The 21974-nt window shown below is 42.1% G+C and overlaps 1 protein-coding gene across 1 annotated transcript; it reads right to left on the reverse strand.

Moving 5' to 3' along the window:
- Window positions 1-1088: 1088 nt before the first annotated feature.
- LOC112246037 (ubiquitin carboxyl-terminal hydrolase 31) lies at window positions 1089-21665 on the reverse strand. The gene is made up of 16 exons (XM_024414299.2): window positions 20333-21665; window positions 20037-20168; window positions 18759-18853; window positions 18562-18654; window positions 17074-17209; window positions 16179-16326; window positions 15836-16016; window positions 14118-14229; window positions 11589-11683; window positions 10591-10668; window positions 8356-8485; window positions 7657-7776; window positions 7145-7370; window positions 6858-7016; window positions 6522-6677; window positions 1089-6331 (listed from the first exon to the last, which is right to left on the reverse strand). The coding sequence occupies exons 1-16, from the start codon at window positions 20894-20896 to the stop codon at window positions 4863-4865; spliced, it is 3894 nt and encodes a 1297-aa protein (XP_024270067.1). The 5' UTR covers window positions 20897-21665; the 3' UTR covers window positions 1089-4862.
- Between the last annotated feature and the right edge of the window lie 309 nt (window positions 21666-21974).

Raw genomic sequence — 21974 nt, forward strand, 5'->3', positions numbered from 1 at the left:
AAAACATTGAGCATACAATATAGCTCAGTATGTATTATTTATTTTATAGTATTCTTTGCGCATCTTAATCAAGGGTGCCAATATTTTAGGACCTGACTGGAGATTAACACACACACACACACACACACACAGTGTAACAATGAACAGAAGAGATGAAGTCATCAAATTATGAACTTCTGAAATCTAGTCAGTAAAAAAGTGTTTAACTAAGATGCCAATCATGAGTAGAGAATATCTGTGAGAAAACATCCTCCCAAAACATGTAATCGTTCTGTTAAAACACACGTGTTAATGTGTGAGGAGATGAAAGCGGTACCATTTTCTGCAATGTGCAAATCGAGAAGACATGCAAAACACTGATAAAAACATATTTACAAGCCCCGACACTTCCCTATTCGCTGCTTGCGATAATAAGCTTCAGAAATAGCTGCTCCAGACTTGGAACATAGCACCATCTTGTATCTGTAAGAGCATGAGGCATTGACTTGTGATCTCTCACACTCACCACATCCATACACCACCACCACCAACATAATCTTTAATGGAAGGGGGGAGGATGGGAGAGATGTATAAAAAAATAAAATAAAATGCTGTTGACTTCCGAGTAACAAAATGCATAGGCTCTGGATTGCTGCAGGAGTACTCCTTGCAAACATCAGGCAGTACTGTAAATATTTAGCAGTCAGCACCCTGCTAAAGGCTCAGGGTTTTCTAACTTCATGGAATCACACTTTCAAATTAATTGCAGTACATGCATTTGATTTGTCCTAATGCAATGTAAGGTGGGGTCAGGGGTGGAGGAATGAACCAGTTATACCCTCACAATGAGGAAAAAAAAACAATTTTGTAAATAATCCCACAATAAGTAGTAGGCTAATTACATGACAGTCAGAATTATACCAAATAAATTATACTTGTTTTATATTCAGTTGGGCAACTGATGTCAAATCAACTGGCTTTACTGTGCAAAGCAAAACATTCACAGGAGACAAGCTCCCTCTAGTGGGTCACAGTGGACAACATTATTTCATAATACTGGAGATATGTAAAAGATTTGTATTAAAAAAGGGACCATGTACAAGACAACATATTGCTTTACATATTTTTTTAATTACATTTTACATGTTGTTCTTGCATTGGTAAAGCAACATAATGTCTCTTTCAAAGAAATGCGTTCTTTATAAAATAACAAATGCGTCATAAACAAAACATACAAATAAATTAACATAAAAAAGGTTTGACGCAGTCTCATGCACTTCCCCAAACTTATTTCATCATCAAATATCTCCCTGGACTCGTTTTGAACTACTTCCAGAAGACTACTGTACAGATAACCACTAAGATAGCGTTATTGTAGTATTGTAGAAACGTGGGCTGCTGCCTGGTACTATTCGCTAATCAGCATCTAAAGTCCAGTGTGTCATTCAAAGGAGAGAAGAATGAATCAAATTCCATATGACTGATTAATGACATGGTATTTATACTATCTAATTAGCTACCACTAACTATGTCAGATGTCCAAGACCAGGGCTCTCCAACCCTGTTCCTGGAGAGCTACCATCCGGTAGGTTTTCCCTCCAATCCTCATCTAGCACACCTAGCTGGTTGATAAGCAGAATCGGGTTACAACTGGGGTTGAAGCAGAAACCTACACGGAGGTTAGCTCTCCAGGAACAGGGTTGGAGAGCCCTGCCCTAGACACATATATACTCTAGTAGTCTATGCCACAACAGGTGTCTTTATGGCAACTACGAGACCAAAAGTGTTCTTTAATATTTTTTTAAAGACTCCCGTTGTTTAATAATGACATTCATCCATTAACTGACATGCCTTTCATACCTAAATCTAACAGCTCATAGAACAGTGAAATGAGAGCAGAGTGCACAGGCAACACATGAGATGACTGAGCTACAGATGGAGTCATTCTGTAGTGTTAATAATGAAATCCTTGTTGGTGAACAAGAGGGCAAGGAGAAGACTGATAACCTGCTCTTTAAAAAGAGAGCACCCTTTGAACACATACTCCAGCATATTGGAAAACAACAGACAATGAAAATGAATGTAAAAAAAAAAGAAAAGAAAAAAAAGGTAGAGACAATCCCTTAAAACAATCACAAGACTAAATCAATGTAGTGTAAACTTAAGTTAGAAAACAAGAAATACAAAATGTTCAGCATCTTAAAGATTTTGGGTTAAATCTGTTTCACAATGTGGTAACATTCTCGCATGTAAAAAAAAAGAGAAAAGAATGGGAATGAAAACCCTAAAACATAAGTGTGCAATTAAAGCAATGGAAGTCACTAACCATGCCCTCCATTGCTGGCATTTGGAAGATAGGATATATTGTACATTTACTCTCTGGTTCACATAGCAACAATCTATTGCATAGTTAAGGACATGCATGCGTTAGAGTTATCATGCAATACTGCTTTCCACAGTGTTGAAATGGTTGTTTCCATCGATTGACAACACAGTGGCACAACCATATACTTAAAAGCCAAAAACGATAATATTGTTGCAGGCAGCTGATTTCACTAATAAAATATATATTCAAAGATGGGCCATAAAATAACAAAGCTTTTCATCACCTAAACGTTGAGAATATTTTTAATGGACATTTTGTGAAAGATGTGGTTCTATGTATTTGTAACATGGCAACAGGGTAACCGAACTGGTTCGGAACCCGGGTCACCAGTGAGACTCAAGCTCATGATAAACTAGAGCTTAGGCCAAGACATTAAATCTGGAAGTCAACACAAGCCTTCAGAGGGGTAAACTACAAAGCAGGATCATGGAGTTAGCCAGCTAACTTGCATAAATATTCTGATATCTTTCTACAAAATAAAAAGTTACATTTGAAATGGGTATGCTCTAATTGATTTAATTAACCATAAAATCAATAGTTTTTTCTGGTTGCTTATCAAAGTTAGCTGGCTAACTCATTGATTCTGCTTTGTGGTATACCCCCTCAGGTCAAGGCAAAGTAATTCAGTGAACTAGAGCTGCTATTCATTCAAAAGCCCACCATTTCAACAGTGTTTGTAGCAGCAGCTCACTTAATGACAGCATAGCCATGGGCAACAATAACAAGTGACAGGTTGTCAGACTGTTGCTGAATCCCTACACAATCATTCATGTTAATAGTTCATATGTAACAGTGGGGGTTTTCACTTTCAGGCAAACTGTCGCTATAGGCAGCAAAATGTCTACAATGGGGTTTAATATTAAACTTGGTGCAGTAGGTTAGAGATAGCAAATCAAGACCCTGGAGAAAATGGGTCTCTTACATTGTCAGCAAGCGAAATATTACAAAATATGCCATTTCAGTAGAAGGGTATCTGAAGATTTCAATATGTTACAACCAGACCAGCAAGAAGGTTTACCCTGGTATTTCGATTCATAATTAAAGTTATCATATAAGGTAAGACTGATGAACAGTCTTGAGGACGATTGCATGAACAGTTGCGAACTATTGCACTGAAAGGCTTGGGAAGGTAGATTACCAAATGGGTTACAGCAAGACACAGGGAGAGTTCAGTAACAGGTCAAAGCTACAGCTAGAAAAGCTTTGCAGATATGGGGGTGGCACCAGATCTGACTTAAATGACTCGTCAAACTATCATTCAACTAAGGAGAACATCCCATGCAGGGCCTGACAGTGGTACAGTTACGTAGGTATGCTTCAAGTAAACAGCAAAGAATAGTAAAACGGTTCAGTGCAGTGTGCATTATTTAGATTGAATTGACTTCATCTGAAGACCGGACAAAGACAAATAAGCACAAATGTTCAACTTAAATGAGCGGTTATGGATTTTATCAGTACTATACAGCAGCCTCTGTTTGCTATTCCATACATGGCAGAAACGTTAATCTCTCATGAGGTACCACAGGTTGAGGTGCTGCCGGGACTGGTAACACCTAGATCAGGGGTAGGCAACTAGATTCAGCCACGGATGGTTGGGGGGGGGACATAATTAGAATCATTTGTACACTGCAAATTACCCACAACTAAGGCCAAAAAAACAGATTGTTCTCAAATACAATCATTTCATATCTTGACTACATTGAGCCACAATCACATCTTTTTTCTTCATTTTTTTTTTTTCAAGAAAATACTTGGGAACAGAGCTCCTAAACTAAACACCTTTTTTTTACCAAAAACTTAATTCCCAAAATACATACATATATATGTTTATTCTAAAAACTTTGGGTAGTCCCACAACACCCCCCCCCAAAAAAATCACTTCCTGGGCGGTTTCGCACCACAGGACGCCTGTTGCCGACCCCTGACATAGATCATTTTTTTATATTTCAGAACCTCAGCATTTTAAATATTTCAAAACAGTGCCAGTATTGCCCTTTGAACAGCACCAGGTGTAGAAAAGGAGTAACATTTTAGACTACTCCACAAACTATCTTAAGACTAGTGTACCCTTAACAGCCTTAAATGTCAAGTCCCAGACCCGTTACTCTAGTTTCACGTGACCTTCTTAAACCATGTAAAAGTATTACATAAAAATTGACAGTAATAGATTTTTTTTTTACTAAGTTACTGTATAGCGTTGTTCTGGAGAAAAATATTCCATACTGTATTTACAAAGTGCTATCTTAAAACATTCCTATTGAGTTTTGTGTACAGTAGTATACTAATACCATACTTTGCCAAAGGCAATGATTTGGTTCCATGACAGGATAGAAAGGCGCTTTTGATCATTTACATCTTGCTTATGAAAAGAAAAATACAAGTACATATATATATTTATATTATATACTCTCTCAATCTATATATATTTATATCTTAGGCACATGGAAAAAAAATTGCTGCGTACATAAAACAATGAGACTGCTATCGATATATGATGTCATTGAGGCTTCTGTGTTGGGCGTGCAGAAGATTGCATGGCAGAAAGCTTTCTGGAGGACGCCTGCTTCTCAAGAGGCTTTTTCCCATTGGGGGGAGAATTAAGACTGGATTCAGAAGTGGAAGACTTGGATTTGCCTATAATAGGTAACAGAGAGCGTCTGACTGGGGTGGAGGGCTTGGAGGACTCCTTTACCTCAGTGACAACCTCGTTCACATGATGCTCTGAGGCATTGGCCGACCCATCTTCCTCCTGAACGCTCAGCCTGGCTGTCCTCTCAGAGGCCTTCTTGGCCAGGATGCTGGTCTTACCCAGATCGGCCGACCGACGGGACTCTCTCTGGCGCAGGGCGTTCTTGAAGAACGACAAGCCCTTGTCCTCTGACTTGCTGCTGTGCCTAGGGTCCCTGCAGGAGACGCTGGGGGAGCGCAGGCTGGTGACAGAGGAGCTGCTGATGGAACTCCGCAAAAACCTCTCTGGACGGACCCCCTCTGCAAAGGTCTTGGTGGGGGTCCTGGCTGCAGCGTTGCTGCCCCAACGTGGTCTATCAACCAGAGGGCTTACCAACCCTGAGTCCCGACTGCAGCTCCTCTCCAGTATCTTCTTCCGACCAGAGGTGCTCTTCTCAAGGCCAGAGGCACTCTTCTTTACGGTGGGGGAGGGGGAAGCGGAAGACTGCGGTGTGGAGATGCGCTGCTTGCGCTGGGGGGTTCCAGCTGCCGAGTCAGAACCCTTGGAAGACAAAGACTCTTTCTTTTTGGACGGGGTCCTGGTGGGAGTAGCGGTGCTGCTGCTGGTGGTCTTGTCTTTACAGTTGGTCACCTTGGGGCCCTTCACCACAGGACTGGAAGACATTTGGGATGTAGAGGATTTGGGGGTGGAGAACGAACACTGGCGCTTCTTGGAGTTTTTCTCTGGCTCAGACTTGGTGGAACTCTTTTTGGACCCGGCGCTCTCTAACTTCGGGGCAGATCCGGCGGTGCTGCTCTTGCGTTTCTGCTCTTTCGACAGGGGGGCTTGTGCATTTTGGTCCAGGGCTGTTATTTGGTTGTTGTTGTCCGTCGGGTCACTCTTGGAGCTCTTCTTATCGGCCGGCGTGGGGGCCCTGCAGTAGACTTCGTCTAGGATCTTCCTGCCATGGTCCTGGTCGGTGCTGTTCCCCTCCATCATGGCCAAGGGGGCCCTGCCACCAGGGTAGCGCTCGTGCCGGCTGTAGCTACCGAAGCAAGATGTGGATACCTTGTCATCACAGGCCTCTCCCCTCTCTCCTATCCTCTCCAAGGGGGGAGAGGAGCGTGAGTCCAGGGAGAAGCGTGAGGGGGAGTTAGACCTCATATGGAGCTTGCCAGAGAGGGACCAGGAGGGCTTCATGCTGTTCTCACTGAAGGCCAGAGGACTGGCAATGGATGATCTGGAAGACAAGCTCTGACGCTGGATGCTCCGAACAAAGGGACGGGTCGAAAATCCACCTAAATAGATACAAATGAATGAGTTTACACTAATGCACTAGACTCAATGAAAGGATAATTGAATGCCCCTTTTTCTCAACTGGGCCTAGTAACAGCTCCTGTAAGGTTAGAAATAATTAGCTAAAGGAGGGGGAGAGGAGGGCAAAAGAGCTGAAGATGGAGAAAGACAGAGAAACCTAGTGTATCTCACCGTCATCTTCGCTGCGGTCCCCTGTGGTGAACTCCACCGACTCGCCCAGGGAGGCCAGAGAGGTGCGTCTGGAGGAGGCCCCGGAAGCCAGGCTGGCCGGCCTGCTGCCTTGGAGACGGTTCACCCAGTGGTCACACAGTGATGAGCTGGTGGAGCCTGGCACAGATAGACACGACAATCAACCCCTCAGGTCTCTCAAAGATAACCAAGATGTTGATGCTACTGTCCAACTAAGAGTGTTAAGTGACAGTTTTTATGTCACTTAATGGCATTTCTCCTGTAGCACCACGTAATACACCATCTTAACGAAACATTAGTGTCAGGAAAATCCCACACCTGCTACGGAGCTGTTGGCGGACCAGGAGGGGATCGTGTTCCTCCTCTGGTAGAACAAGATGTAGGCCGTCTGCTGACACACATCATCATCAGCGACGGGCTGGACCTCACTGTCGTCAAAGCAGTACCACTGGCCGTCAACAGAGTTCTTACAGTAAGCTGGGGGTTAGAAGAACAAGAGATTTAAGGTGATGGTGAAGAAACTGTCAGAATGTAGTGTTATTTTCCTATCCATCTACCTCCAGTCAGTGACTACTACCACCTTACTGCTAAACCACCGGTCTTACCTGTGTAGTGGCCTCCATGCATGTTTCCGTGGTGATTGCAGACGGCGTACAGGTCGTACAGGTAGTCGTCAGGGTTACGCCCAAGGCCGTAGGGTCGTCTCCATGGTGACCAGTGAGAGGGCAGGCTCCAGCTGCTCTGGGACCTCTTCACCATGTGAGGAGCCATGTCCATGCCAAGCAGAGGGAACCGCACCATGTTCTGCATCTTCACCCTCCTGTCAGCCTCCTACAGGACACAGCAGTAAACACAGTACCCAGTCAACTGAACTGGCGCTACACCTGCCTCTTCGACAGGCAGGAGATTGGTCACCAGGTAAGACTGAGTGGCAGTGACTGAACATGGACAAGACAGAACAAGCAACACTGACTGAAGGCAAACCAAGAATAGGAACCAGTCGGGCCGCCCAAAGCATGAGAAACTACCGTTACTAAAACAAAACAGGAATTATTGGACACAATTTTCAGTGGGGGAATTCGAGGGGGTGCTGAATGCTGTGTTGCTGCTGCAGTACCTGTCTGAACCTCTTGAGGTGCAGTATGAGCACATCAGGCAGGGTCCACAGGCTGAGCTTGATGTGGCCTTGCTGCAGCTGCTTGCAGTGGGGGCAGCGCCAGGCATCATCTGGGGCCAGCTGGAACAGAGACAGCCCACCCATGCGCGCGCACACACACACACACACACACACACACACACACACAGCCATCAAGGAAAATCTCCCACCGCAGTGCTTTTAAATCAGTCTCACTCACAGAGGGAGTTCCGGACTACTCTACTCCATGTTTTCACAGCACCCTCATTTCTGTGACCAGTGCCAGTTCTTAAACTGACCACCTCCAGCCTCTGCTAACCACAGTGTATATTCAGTCTATCTGGTGTCCTTCCAGACAGAGAGAAGCCATTATAAAAATGCTGTATTTCAAACCTAGAATTAGGGGCAGAATCTCCAGCACCCTCAGCATTTCAACCAAATTAAAGGCTATTGGATGTTCAGCTGTGGAATAATAAACAAACCCTCTGGTAAGAAGAGAATATTCCTTTTTCCTGGTCTCTTTTCTTGTTTAAATACATACAACAGCATCGACAGACATTGTGTGTGTGGCCTTGTGGTTTCAGCACAATGTGTGTGTGTGTGTGTGTGGCCTTGTGATACCAACACAATGTGCGTGTGTGACCTTGTGGTACCAACACAATGGGTGCCCTCCAGTGTTACCTGCTCCTCTTTGGTGTAGAGCTGGAGGCACTGAGCGAGGGTGCAGGCCTGGGGCTGATGGTGTTGCTCTCTGTGCAGATACACACTCTCCGCATCAGGGATGTACTCTTCCTCATTGAGCCCAAACAGACTTCATGGAAGGGGAGGGGAATCACAGTCAGCCAATCAATCACTCAACACACAGCCTCCTATCCTAACAAACAATACTAAATCTGACACTTCCCAATAAGTGGGTATTGCTTAGGTAGTCTAATACTTAAGGATTTCATTCCTTTATGTAATCCTGTCTCCAAATGTCTAAAGGCACCAGCATGCTTCCCAGCCGAAACAGTTCCTAAGAGTTTGTGCATACAATATGAAGGCATTATGTGACATTTCTGTTCATTTTGGAGTTTGGTAAGGGTTTTTTCAGCTGTTCGGGCACATTAGTCGAACTGAGCCGAAGTCTACACCCCTTCGTCGGTGATTGGTCAACAGTAGGGATTCTTCAATAGAGCCTTTGTCATTCAACGAGAGACGGCTTGCTTTCATGCACATTTTTTTAAATTAAAAAATGAATACTGCACCAGACATCTTAGTTAAATGTAAAATTGCACGACTATGCAAAAACGTCAAAATGAATGACAGATTTCTTGAGTTATCTTCGATTCATTCTGACTATTATGTGTAAGTTTATACTAGCTACGGCATCTCAAAATGGACAAACAGTACTATTACTGTTTTTTAAAATATTTATCAATGTATTTTAAGAAAAGTATGCAAGCACACTCGTTCGGTTTGCCAAGCCGGTTTTCGGCAAGGCGCCCGCCGAACTGAGCATGCAGACTTTTGCCTTAAAGCAAAAACAAACATCGTCAAAAAATCTATTTTATTGAATATTTGGTGGCTTTAAGGGATGTGCATTTGAAATGATTTCACTATTCGAATATCCAGATAGTCAAAATACATACGTTTTAAAGAAAAATGTGGACCTGGGAGGGCATAGACCCTACCACGTCGGAGCCAGGCCAAGTTTCCAATCAGAATGAGTTTGTCCCCGACAAAAGGGCTTTATTAGAGACAAATACTCCTTAGTTTCATCAGCTGTCCAGGTGGCTGGTCTCAGACGAACCAGCAGGTGAAAAATCCGTATGTGGAGGTCCCAGGCTGGCATGGTTACACGTGGTTGTGAGGCCAGTTGGACGTACTGACAAATTCTCTAAAACAACATGGATGCGGCTTATTGCGGAGAAATTAACATTCAACTCTCTGGCAACAGCTCTGGGGGACATTCTTGCAGTCAGTACGCCAGTTGCATGCTCCCTCAAAACTTGAGATATCTGTGGCGTTGTCTTGTGACAAAACTGCAAAGTTTAGAGTGGTCTTTTATTTTCCCCAGGACAAGGTGTACCTGTGTAATGATCACACTGTGCAGAATATTTGAGAGAAATAAGCTTTTTGTTTATATAAAACATTTCTGGGATCTTTCATTTGAGCTCATTAAACATGGGACCAACAATTTACATGTTGCATTTATATTTTTGTCCAGTATAGATTTTTTCCAAAAGTTATGGGGTCCAAAATGTACCGCTAAGTAGGAATGACCCAGCTAATTTAGTTAGCCAGCTAGCGAGGATAATTAAGGCAGCAGTGCCCCCCAAGTCATTGTCTACAACAACTCCATTCAAATTAAACAACAGCCTACCTGTTGGTTGATCATTGTAGCCTACTTATTTACTTACATTTAGCCAACTTAATTTCCTTAAATTGTAATTCCATTTTGCATTGATTAGAAATCTTGAACTTCACTTGGTACACATGGAGTCTTTGATGGTAGTGCGGCTTTGATTGACCGACAATAACAAGCTACACTCGTGAAAAGTGTGTAGGCTACTGGAACGCCTTTAAAAAAAAAAAAGGAGCGCACTCATAAAAACTGTTGTTTTCTTAAAATGTCTAATGTCATGTGGTCTGTCCTTGTATGTCGCAATGTCACATAGCCTTTTCATTAAAATAGGCCTAGCCTATCTATCTGTCTAAAATGTCATTATTTTAAATGAATACCCTCGCAAGTAATCGAATACTAACGTCCATTTGGATATTCTAATAATCGTCCCCATCCCTAGTGGCTTTATAGGGATAATTTATGGGCCTGTATTTCCCTGCAGGATAAATCTCACCACAAACACCCAGAAACAAGGCGTTTATCAAAGAGATGCAGAGCACCAGCAATATTGTTGTGCAGCGTTCACTCACTAATCCTTGGTCTCTTTGTCCCACTCCACCACTATCTTGACGTGTGACGGTCCCCCCTGGCCACAGGACTTGTATGCTCTGCCAAGGAAAGATTATGTTGAGGAAAAACGAGAATAAGCCAGCTTCACAACTTAAACACATATCAACCAACAAGCTGTATTCCTCTTATCTTCAAAACACTACAAATCTAAGTGAATTGGATTTACATTACCCGTGGCTGTCTTTTTGCCTGCTGTACACATATCTATCCAGCTTTTTAGTGTGTGTACTGTGTGACAAACTCCCATTCTAGTCAACAAACTTCCATTCTATTCAATTGAATGAGCAACTGGGATAAACTATAAACCAAACCTGCTGAGCAAGCAATGTGTGAAGAAACAGATACCAAAACATGTAAAGGCATGCCATTTAACTGTTCTGGTGACATCAGAGCATCTGATCTGGCATTCAAGTGTGGTTTGAGGATTACAAGGAGGCAGTAAACTATAAACAAAATTGTGAATTGGTGAGAGGAGGTTGTGTTCAGTAGGAAGAAAACATTTTGAAAAAGGGGAGATACTACCTGAACACAAATTATATTTTTCTGGTGAGAAACATTTTGCTGTGTGCCCTACTGAACATGACTCTGGTTGAGAGCTACAGTTGAATGATATTATAAAATATGCCATTTAGCAGACACTTATATCCAAATCGACTTACCGTCAAGCGTGCATACATTTTTCTTTTTACATAGATGTGCTTTCTCAATTTGATCACTCTGTTGTCGCAGAGAATTTTCATGCACAATGCAAACTTATTGCATTTGAGGTTTAATGAAAAATGTATCAACCCCTACAAAAATGTCCATTAATTAAGATCCACATAATATAGAAACTGGTCAAATGAAGATATCACATCTGTATTGGTGGTCCTGGGAATCGAACACACTATCCTGGAGTTGCAAGTGCCATGATCTACCAACTGAGCTACAGAGGACCAGGAATAACAAGGAGACTGACCTTTCCACTGTTGGGTGACAGAGAGGCTGCTCCTCTTGGGGCAAGAGGTACGTGATGCCAACCACACCAACCACTCGTAGGCTGAAAGGCCCCACCTGCAGATAATACCAGGACTTTAGTTACTCACAATCCCTATTCCCACCACCTGACTGCTACATATTGACATGTTGCCATGGCCGTGCTTTTCAAACCAGACCAACAGCATTCTATCCAATGAGGCAACTTAAACGTCTAACAAGCCCTTACATGAGAATCAACTGTTTATTTCTTTAGAGTCTAAGACATTGGCGGATAGGGGATGCTAAACTGATATAGAATTGTTTTAAAATGGTCATACTTGATTTTGAATTTTAAGACACTTTTAGGTACAAAAAATTATATAAAAAATGTCTTTACTACTAAAGCCCATAGAAATGCATTGAATAACACATTCAAGAATGGCAAAAAGGACAATCAAAAAATAAATCAGAAGAAACAAGGTTTTGAAGTGTCTTTTCTAAATCTAGGACATAAAAAACAAGGAAATGTCCTTATTTTGTGAAAAAAAGCTAATTATTGGTCCATTAAAATAACATCAAATTGATCAGAAATACAGTGTAGACATTGTTAATGTTGTAAATGACTATTGTAGCTGGAAAAGGCAGATTTGTAATGGAATATCTACATAGGCGTAGAGGCCCATTATCAGCAACCATCACTCCTGTGTTCCAATGGCAAGTTGTGTTAGCTAATCGAAGTTTATCATTTTAAAAGGCTAATTAATCATAAGAAAACCCTTTTGCAATTATGTTAGCACAGCTGAAAACTGATTATAGAAGCAATAAAACTGGCCTTCTTTAGACTAGATGAGTATCTGGAGCATCAGCATTTGTGGCCAGAAACAAAGAACTTTCTTCTGAAACTCATCAGTCTATTCTTGTTCTGACAAATGAAGGCTCTTCCATGCGAGAAATTGCCAAGAAACTGAAGATCTCGTACAACGCTGTGTACTCCTCCCTTCACTGAACTGCGCAAACTGGCGCTAACCAGAATAGAAAGAGGAGTGGGAGGCCCCGGTGCACAACTGAGCAAGAGGCCAAGTGCATTAGAGTGTCTAATTTGAGAAACAGACGCCTCACAAGTCCTCAACTGGCAGCTTCATTAAATAGTATCCGCAAAACACCAGTCTCAACGTCAACAGTGAAGAGGCGACTCCGGGATGCTAGCCTTCTAGGCAGAGTTGCAAAGAAAAAAACATATTTCAGACTGGCCAATTAAAAGAAAAGATTAAGATGGGCAAAACACAGACACTGGGCAGAGGAAGATTGGAAAAAAGTGTTACGGAAAGACAAATCTAAGTTTGAGGTGTTCGGATCACAAAGAACATTAGTGAACCACAGAAAAAAATGAAAAGATGCTGGAAGAGTGCTTGATGTCATCTGTCAAGCATGGTGGAGGTAATGTGATGGTCTGGGTGTGATTTGGTGGTGGTAAAGTGGTATATTTGTACAGGGTAAAAGGGATCTTGACGAAGGCTATCACTCCATTTTGCAACGCCATGGCATACCCCGAGGACGGCACTTAATTGGAGCCAATTTCCTCCTACAACAGGACAATGACCCAAAGCCCAGCTCCAAACTATGCAAGAACTATTTAGGGAAGAAGCAGTCAGCTGGTATTCGGTCTATAATGGAGTGGCCAGCAGTCACCGGATCTCAACCCTATTGAGCTGTTGTGGGAGCAGCTTGACCGTATGGTACGTAAGAAGTGCCCATCAAGCCAATCCAACTTGTGGGAGGTGCTTCAGGAAGCATGGGGTGAAATCTCTTCAGATTACCTCAACAAATTGACAACTTGAATGCCAAAGGTCTGCAAGGCTGTAATTGCTGCAAATGGAGGATTCTTTGACGAAAACAAAGGACAGAATTATTGTTTCAAATAAAAATCATTATTTATAACATGTCAACGTCTTGACTATATTTCCTATTCATGTTGCAACTCATTTAATGTATGTTTTCATGGAAAACAAGGAAAAGTGACCCAAACTTTTGAACAGTTAGTGTATATATTTTTTTACACATATTTAACCCTTATTTTGGGTAGCACAAAACTACCTTCATACTTCCATTCGTTTTTTAAAACCGGTACCGGTTATCTTTAGATGAGTCCTGAGACACTTGTGGGGGTCATAGAGCAAAATTGAGTTTGTGGGAGTCTTACCTTTACATAGAGTGGTCATAATAGTTTCTAGGACAAACTTTTCAGATGCTACAGACGTTTTCGTGAGAAGAACGATTTTTGCAACGTCTCATGGTCTGAGAGGCATCCAATGCAAAAAAAAAAAATCTCTAGCTTAAACTGAGATTTTGATTGGGATTTTTTGTTATGTAATTTATCAAATCTAGGGGGTTAAATGCAGTAAACCAGAGTGCCTACTAGTGAAAGCCTGCACAGTTTTTAATTCAGACTTTAGCCATTTCATTTAAAAAATATATATTTTACCTGCATTCTGAGGGGTTGTTTCCATTCCATTCACTATCCTCCACCCACCTGAATGTAAACTCCTGGCCTGAGCAGGTGATGCATCTTCTCCAGGATCTCCTTCTGCAGGATATCCCAGGTCACAGTGCGATCCATGTACAGTACAAATGGAAGACCAAACCTGGAACAGAGGGCATGATATTCTCCTGTTAAGGTATACTTGGAGTCTGTTAACTTCTTATGGCTGGGGGCAGTATTGAGTAGCTTGGATGAGTAAGAAGCACAGAGTAAACTGCCTGCAACTCAGTCCCAGAAGCTAAGAAATGCATATTATTAGTATATTTGGATAGAAAACACTCTGAAGTTTCTAAAACTGTTTGAATGATGTTTGTGAGTATAACAGAACTCAAATAGCAGGCAAAAACCTGAGAAAAAAAACTTACCAGGAAGTGGGAATTCTGAGGTTTGTAGTTTTTCAACTCATTGCCTATCAAATATACAGTGTCTATGGGGTCATATTGCACTTCCTAAGGCTTCCACTAGATGTCAACAGTCTTTAGAACCTTGTTTGATGTTTCTACTGTGGAGGAGGGGGGAATGGGAGCTGAATGAGTCAGAGGTCTGCCAGAGTGGCATGAGCTGGTCACGCGCGTTCACGTGAGAGTTAGCTTGCGTTCCAATACATTTCTGAAGACAAAGGAATTCTCCGGTTGGAACATTATTGAAGATTTATGTTAAAAACATCCTAAAGATTGATTCTATATATCGTTTGACATGTTTCTACGGACTGTAACGGAACTTTTGGACTTTATCTGCTCTCGCCTCATGAATTTGGATTACTGGGCTAAACGCACAAATAAAAAGGAGGTATTTGGACATAAATGGACTTTATCGAACAAATCAAACATTTATTGTGGAACTAGGATTCCTGGGAGTGCATTCTGATGAAGATAATTATAATGCTATTCCTGACATATGTTGACTTCACAACATGGCGGATATCTGTATTGCTTGTTTTGTTGTCTAAGCGCTGTACTCAGATTATTGCATGGTGTGCTTTTTCGGTAAAGCTTTTTTGAAATCTGACACAGCGGTTGCATTAATGAGAAGTTTATCTAAAGTTCATTGCATAACACTTGTATTTTCATCAACATTTATGAGTATTTCTGTAAATTGATGTGGCTCTCTGCAAATCACAGGATGTTTTGGAACTACTGAACATAACGCAGCAATGTAAACTCAGATTTTTGGATATAAATATGAACTTTATCGAACAAAACATACATGTATTGTGTAACATGTATTGTGTAACATGAAGTCCTATGAGTGTCATCTGATGAAACTCAAAGGTTAGTGATTAATTTCATCTCCATTTCTGCTTTTTGTGACTCCTCTCTTTGGCTGGAAAAATGGCTGTGCTTTGCTGTGACTAGGTGCAGACCTAACAATCGTTTGGTGTGCTTTTGTCGTAAAGCCTTTTTAAAATCGGACACTGTGGTGGGATTAACAACAAGTTTATCTTTAAAATGGTGTAAAATACTTCTATGTTTGAGGAATTTTAATTCTGAGATTTCTGTTGTTTTGAATTTGGCGCCCTTTCACTGGCTGTTGGGCTAAGATCCCGCTAACGGGATCAATATGATGTCTCATGCATAAGAGGTTTAATATAACAAATATCATTTGACCTGCATGGTGTAACGGTTTCAGAGGACAGTGGGCTGTAGTACCCATAGAAATACAATTCCAACATTGCAGTCAATATTATTAATATTACATCTCTATAGTACCTCCTCCCTTGGTGACCGGTGCAGGCTCGGTTACAGATAAGCAGGATCATCTTGTCGACCCCCGTGTTCTTATTGGCCGACGCAGTGGCAGGATTCACAGCTCCTTGCATGAAAGATGGAGTCCTGCTCATCTCACTCCCAAACTTTAAGTTGTTCTGGTTCAGGTTGGCAAGGAGACTCCCTGGATTTCAAATCCCAATCGGTCAGTGATACTCAGTCAATAGTTCAATATACATTATACAAAATGCATGACAAGTACACTACCAAAAAAAACTTTAATTGAGAAATGCCCAAATGTATTGAATAATGTGATATCAACAGTAGACGAATAGTGAAGAGGTACCTCTCTTGGTTCTAATGTTCTCTAGTCTGAAGGTCTCAGGCGTCTCAAAGGCAAAGATGGAGTCGCTCTCCTGAATGATATCGAGATCGTCGTCGTCATCACAGAAGGAGCGGTGGAAACCGTCATAGTACATCTCCGTCAAAACAAACTGAATCAGAGGGATGCGGAGATGGCCAAAACAAGTCAATACGCTGCTGCCATTTAGTCAACACTGAAACCTTTTATTTAGATAAGATGGTGAAACAGATTAGAGTTAGGCCATGCCCATTTCAGTGAATGAATTACAGAATATAAATAAACAACATCAATATTCTCTTCAGTGTATAGGCCTACTACCTCTTCTGCAAATACAGAACAATGGTAAATATGGAAGGCTACACACTATGACTGAAAACCCCCTCCCTTTCTCCTGGAGTCCTTGCCCTATCCCTCAAATCATGACAACTTTTCTTATTCTGACCAGGATGTCACACACACTAGTGTTCTGCTTAATGTAATCCAATGAGAGCACTGTATGAACGTTTCAACCACATCAAACCCAAGGCATCAGTTCTGTTGTTCTGGGATACAATGGGCTCTGTTCGAGTGATCCCTTCATCCTGATTAGAGGCTATGATGCACTAGCCTAATAGTACTTACAACAACACTGTAACGCAGCTATTAGTACTGAAATGAGCACACCTGCTGGTACAATCAGTCTAGTACCCAGGGATGAATCGTTAAAGGAAAAAGTAATCCTAAGTAGGGTACTCCTTTACTGTTCTTTTCAGATAACAATCCTTAGAAGCTAGGTACCACCAGAAAATAAAGCATTCAAGTTTACTTCTGTATGTATGTAACCTAGTAAGAGAGAGCTGAGGCTGCTAGGGATAAGAGAGCAGGAAGGAAGCAGCACCTGGTCCTGGGGGATCTTGGTCTCACGTGACACAGCATCTCGGAGTCTGGACACGGTGCTGTTCAGGGGCACAGCCACGCCGATCCTCATACAGTGAGAGTACTTCCCCTGGTAGACCACTGTCACATACAGAGGCCTGGGAAGAGAGAGGAAACATGCGAATGACAGGGATCAAATATTGGCACCATATAAGGAATTACAAAACACCAGAAAAACCACTGACAAAGGCCAGGAAATAACAGAATGGACAAACTCAACAACTTTTGCCAAATTAAACACAAGTCCAATAATCAACCTCCTAGGAGAGGACACGTTTCCACCTCCTCTAGTAATGCTGCTACAACACTGTCTGGAGACGGCTAATTTATAATTACTCTGTGAGAGCACTGAGCAGGATTTTTCTGGTGACTGTGTGGATCAGTGCTACTCTAAGCTGACACTAAGAACTCAGCCAGCAGGCACAGCAACGCAGCTCTTTCGGGAGTTCAGTTTGAGATACCCCACATACCCCTCCTTTTTAAGAGGGTTGCCATTTCCGAGTTTCTCTGTCATTTGAACTTCAGTTATGTGGGATCGGTCTTAACACCAGCTATGGCCAGAAACAGTGGCATAACAGGCTTAGCAGAACATTTATTTATTCAGATAAATAAACTAGATGCTTCAGACTAGTGATAACTGATAACCCAAAGTTGAGAAACAGAATTGTGTTTCTGGGAGAAGGACGAAGTAGTAGTGAAGCCAGAGCGGTGAGCCACTGAGCCTTGGTCTGGAGGACCATTATTCTGTCATCAATCAGATGACAGCCAGAGGACTAATGGGACATCATTTGCCACTGCATATCTCCTAATTTCACCTAATTCTTCCCATCTTTAATAATGCATGGACAGCAATGAATTTAGTGGCTTAAAAAAAAGAATCAGCACCGAACAGGCGCTCTCTCCTTGATGTGACAGTATAACACCATTGTAAAAATAGCATCACTGTATCATGAGGACAAAAAAAGGCCATGCATGTCCCAGGTACCTCCGTTTAGGAGCATTATGAATCGTCAGCTGAGTGAGCATAAAGGTGGTTTTGACTGCTAGGCACAAATAATGAAACTCAAAATACTTAAACTATGACAGAGAAGAACTCAACATATTTCTAAAAAGTCATAGGCCTACATCTTTATTTTTAGATTTAAAAGTAAGTCCATTTCCCTTTTTTACTTTAGCCATTGAGTGTTTTCTGGGCATGTAGCCCTTAAATTGACTTTAGAAATAGAATAGTCACGTAATTACTGGCTTGGTTTGGTCTGCAGATATATGCCATTTCGGAGACTTTGGCCCCAAACGACATTCCTTCTTATTTACTTTGCTTCCGCATCCCTGGGAAATTGAAATGAACCGCAGTCTCAAATAGTCTCAAGATGTACATTTCAACACTTGTCAACAGTCTTGTTCCTCCCATCAGACCCAATGATGGAACACAACAGAGGTGTGTACTCACCTTGTGTGAGGTAAGAGGATGGGCAGGGAGATGCAAAGGAAAGGATCAAAGGTGTTGCTCTGTTTTTGGCAATGCGGGCAGGTGAGCGACGACCTGTTGGTAAGAAAGGGAACTAATTTGTCTCAGAAGAAGTCATGAGGAATAAACAGAATGGAGAATATAAAACTCCTCAGGGGTAAGCATCAAATAAGACCTACCTGTACTGGGCCTGAAATAGCTCTTGCACAAATGAACCGGTTGAGAGCGGAAGAGAAGGCCCCTCTAGGCCCCCATCATCCTCTTCCACTGGTGGCTAATAGGACAAAACAGAGTGGATGAGCTCCTACTGCATATTAGACAATTTAGGATATTGAGGCTGTATTCTATTCACTGGGTCAATGAGCATCCAAAGCCGTCTGAAAGACATCGAAAGGATAAGAGACCAAAATACAAATAAAACTACCTGTGACGCTGCGGCTCCTCTGACTTATCCTCAAGGAACTATGAGCATTTAACAAGGCAGGCTAATCAACAAAGTTCTGTGGGGTCTATTCAGGTCACGTCTCTCACTCTGCATGTCTAAAGTCTTCTTCATGCTTCGGTTCGGGCTGGCGCCTAAGGTGATCCAAACGAATGTGCTCGCATACTCCCTTAAAAGACCTTTGCTTGAAAAATGACAAAGTGACAATAGTACCGTTTGTCCATTTAAGACACCGTAGCCAGTATAAACTTCCTCAACATATCTTAGATGAATTCTGACTAACTCAAGAAATCTGTCATAAATTTTTACGTTTTTGCAGAGGAGATCTAAGTCGCACATTTTACTTTTCAAGTGAACAAAATTTGAATGAAGACGATTTGTGAAGACAAACTCTACATTGAATAATCCCTACTGTTGACCAATCACCCACAAAGGAGTGTAGACTTCAGCTACACATTTTGGCTTGCCTCTAGATAGAACGTCAGCACGAACAGCTGAAAAATCCTTGCCTAAGACCAAAACAAACAAAATGTCACCATAATATATGCACAAACTGTTCCAAACTGTTTCAGATGGGAAGCAATCCAGGAAGGGGACACAGAACACCATCACTTCCTGTTCATTCTCCCACAGGAGATGAATCCGTCAGCACACCGTAAAGTAGGGAAGTGAGCTCTCTCTCCTAATTTGTTTGTCCCAGTGCTCTGGAAGATTGATGCCTGATAAGGGGCTCTGCGTTTAGAAATGGGTTAGGTCGGTAAATCTGCCCTGCAGGATGCCAGGCCCTTACCGCTCAAATGTTATTCTGTTTGGAATGTCTGAATGAGTCTTCAAAGGACATCACAATTAGCCAGCCACCTCGTCCACTCAAAGTGCTGACTCACCTCAGGTACTGCTCCATTCACTGCTAGCTCGAGGTCACATCACTGTCTCGTTGTGCTAACCTGGCCACTACCACCGTTCCTGAAGTTGCATTAGTAGGCCCCAACTCTATGATGCGCAAACAAAAGTTTACCTTAATGGAAGGCCTGTTGTTGGGATGGTTGTTGAGGTCTTCATGTACCCTGTCCAGAAGCCAGAGCAGAAACTCCTGAGCGTCATGCTGAGCATTGCCTTTATACTGCAAAGCGCTCTTTGAGACGGCATTCTGCAACAAACAGCAACACTGCTTGAAAATTCTGGTGATAGCCTAGTCTCAGAAGTATGATGTAGCCTAAATGTATTTGACCATTTCAAAGACGTGTAGTATAGGGCCAAATGCAGTTCTGTGAGAGAAGCAGTCTTGCTTTATGATACATTGTACCAACTTACTTTGAACTCCCTGCTGTGCTGTGGGGTGTATTCAAATGTCCACAGGGCCCGGACCAGTCCAGACAGCTGCTCTGTCACCTCGCCTCTGTCATGAGGGCCCTTCCTCCCCAAATGCACACCGTTTGTCTTTGGTTTCTCCTTCTCCTCATCCGTTTCCTCGACTCCCCTGTATTGTTCCAGTGCCAAATACTCAGCAAAGAGTTCAGTGTTACTCAGGCACTGGAGGATGGCATTCATGAAACAAGTGTTACCATGGTTTTTGAGACCAGACACTCCAGGGACCTTCTCTCCGAGGAAACGGTCACTATCATCCAAAGCTGGTGAATCTTTGCCTCCCGTTTTGAATAATGTGAAACCCCCATCGTCTTTGTCACCTTCAATAGCATGCCCATCTGATCCAAAATGGGACAAGGTTGACAGGGTCCTGAGGACTCTGCCCATAAAACTACCCACGGAGCGCACAGAGCTTCGTCTGAAGAGTTTCTTGCTGAAGCTACCAGATTTCTTCTCTTTAGTCATGGCTGTACTAGACATGATTGCCTGATTTGTTGGGCACCCCCTCATGCAATAAATTTCTAAATACAATCTTTCCTGTGAGGAATTAGCTGAACTATCAAGCAAACTAACTTTCAGCTGTCTCGTGCTACATCTTAATTGGGAAGTCAAGTTACATCTCAACCCATCAACTAGCTAGATAGCTAACAGTAGCTTGCTGGGATATATTTCCCATACTAGGGGTAACGTTATAGTATTGACTACCATTAAATACGAGTCAACACATTTTCAAAGACAAGCGTTATGTTGACCTAATTGGATAGCTAACCTTAGCGTGTCAGCTAACACAAGAACAGCAACTATCCATAGCTAGCTAGTTAGCTAGCTAAATTGGTTAGCTAGCTTGCAAACTATCCATTAATCCATCTTAAGAGATTCGATTTAGTAAAATACACAAATTACAATAAACTGTCGGAATGCATTTGTATATGCTAAACAAGTCAAGTTTATTCGCTGACGTTCATGCAAATCGTTTCTTGTAGCTAGCTGATTGTTTTTAGTTAGCATTTGAACATTAGCTGCTAGCCACTGCATAAGAGTCCCTTGCGCAGAAGTGTCCTTCCATCCCATCCGAAAATAAAAATGTAGTTACCAAGCAGAGACGTTTAATTCCGTGTCCTTGGTTAATTTGAGTGGGATTGTAAAATTTCCTATGCTTTCCAAGCTGAAATGTTCTCCGAAATCCGAATTTCCATTGCAACAGAGTCAGTTTTTCACACTTTCATCTACAAAAACACGGACACTGCAGGACAGCAGAGAAACAGCTGACGTAACAGAGTCAACGCCAAAATACATATGGGGGAGAGAGGGGTTCCACTGTGCCTTTTTTTCTTCTTCCATAAATCAAACGTTTTGTATCTCAAAACGTGTACTATTGAATAATAAAGTAAATGTTTTTTTGTTTTTTTTCAAATGTAGGCCTATCCATAATCATGCAGTTGACAATTAATGAAATACTTCCTGATCTATGGACAGTCCAAAAAACATTGGTTGTAAGACTGACATAAATAATTGCTTTTGGGGGGGTTCTCCTATAGTACAGGGTACAGGGTGGGGCCCTGTGATAATGCGGTTAATGAAATCTGAG

Source organism: Oncorhynchus tshawytscha, linkage group LG27, assembly GCF_018296145.1.
Source record: "Oncorhynchus tshawytscha isolate Ot180627B linkage group LG27, Otsh_v2.0, whole genome shotgun sequence".
In the NCBI taxonomy this organism is placed as follows: domain Eukaryota; kingdom Metazoa; phylum Chordata; class Actinopteri; order Salmoniformes; family Salmonidae; genus Oncorhynchus; species Oncorhynchus tshawytscha.

What these genes read in the sequence shown, in the direction of transcription:
- LOC112246037 (XM_024414299.2), bottom strand. Translation starts at nt 20,896, where the DNA reads ATGAGGGGGTGCCCAACAAATCAGGCAATCATGTCTAGTACAGCCATG. An exon ending in AGCACAGCAGGGAGTTCAAA is followed by an intron (nt 20,169 to 20,332) that starts GTAAGTTGGTAC and finishes TGTTTGTTGCAG; the next exon opens with AATGCCGTCTCAAAGAGCGC. An exon ending in CGCCAACAGCTCCGTAGCAG is followed by an intron (nt 6,678 to 6,857) that starts GTGTGGGATTTT and finishes TATCTGTGCCAG; the next exon opens with GCTCCACCAGCTCATCACTG.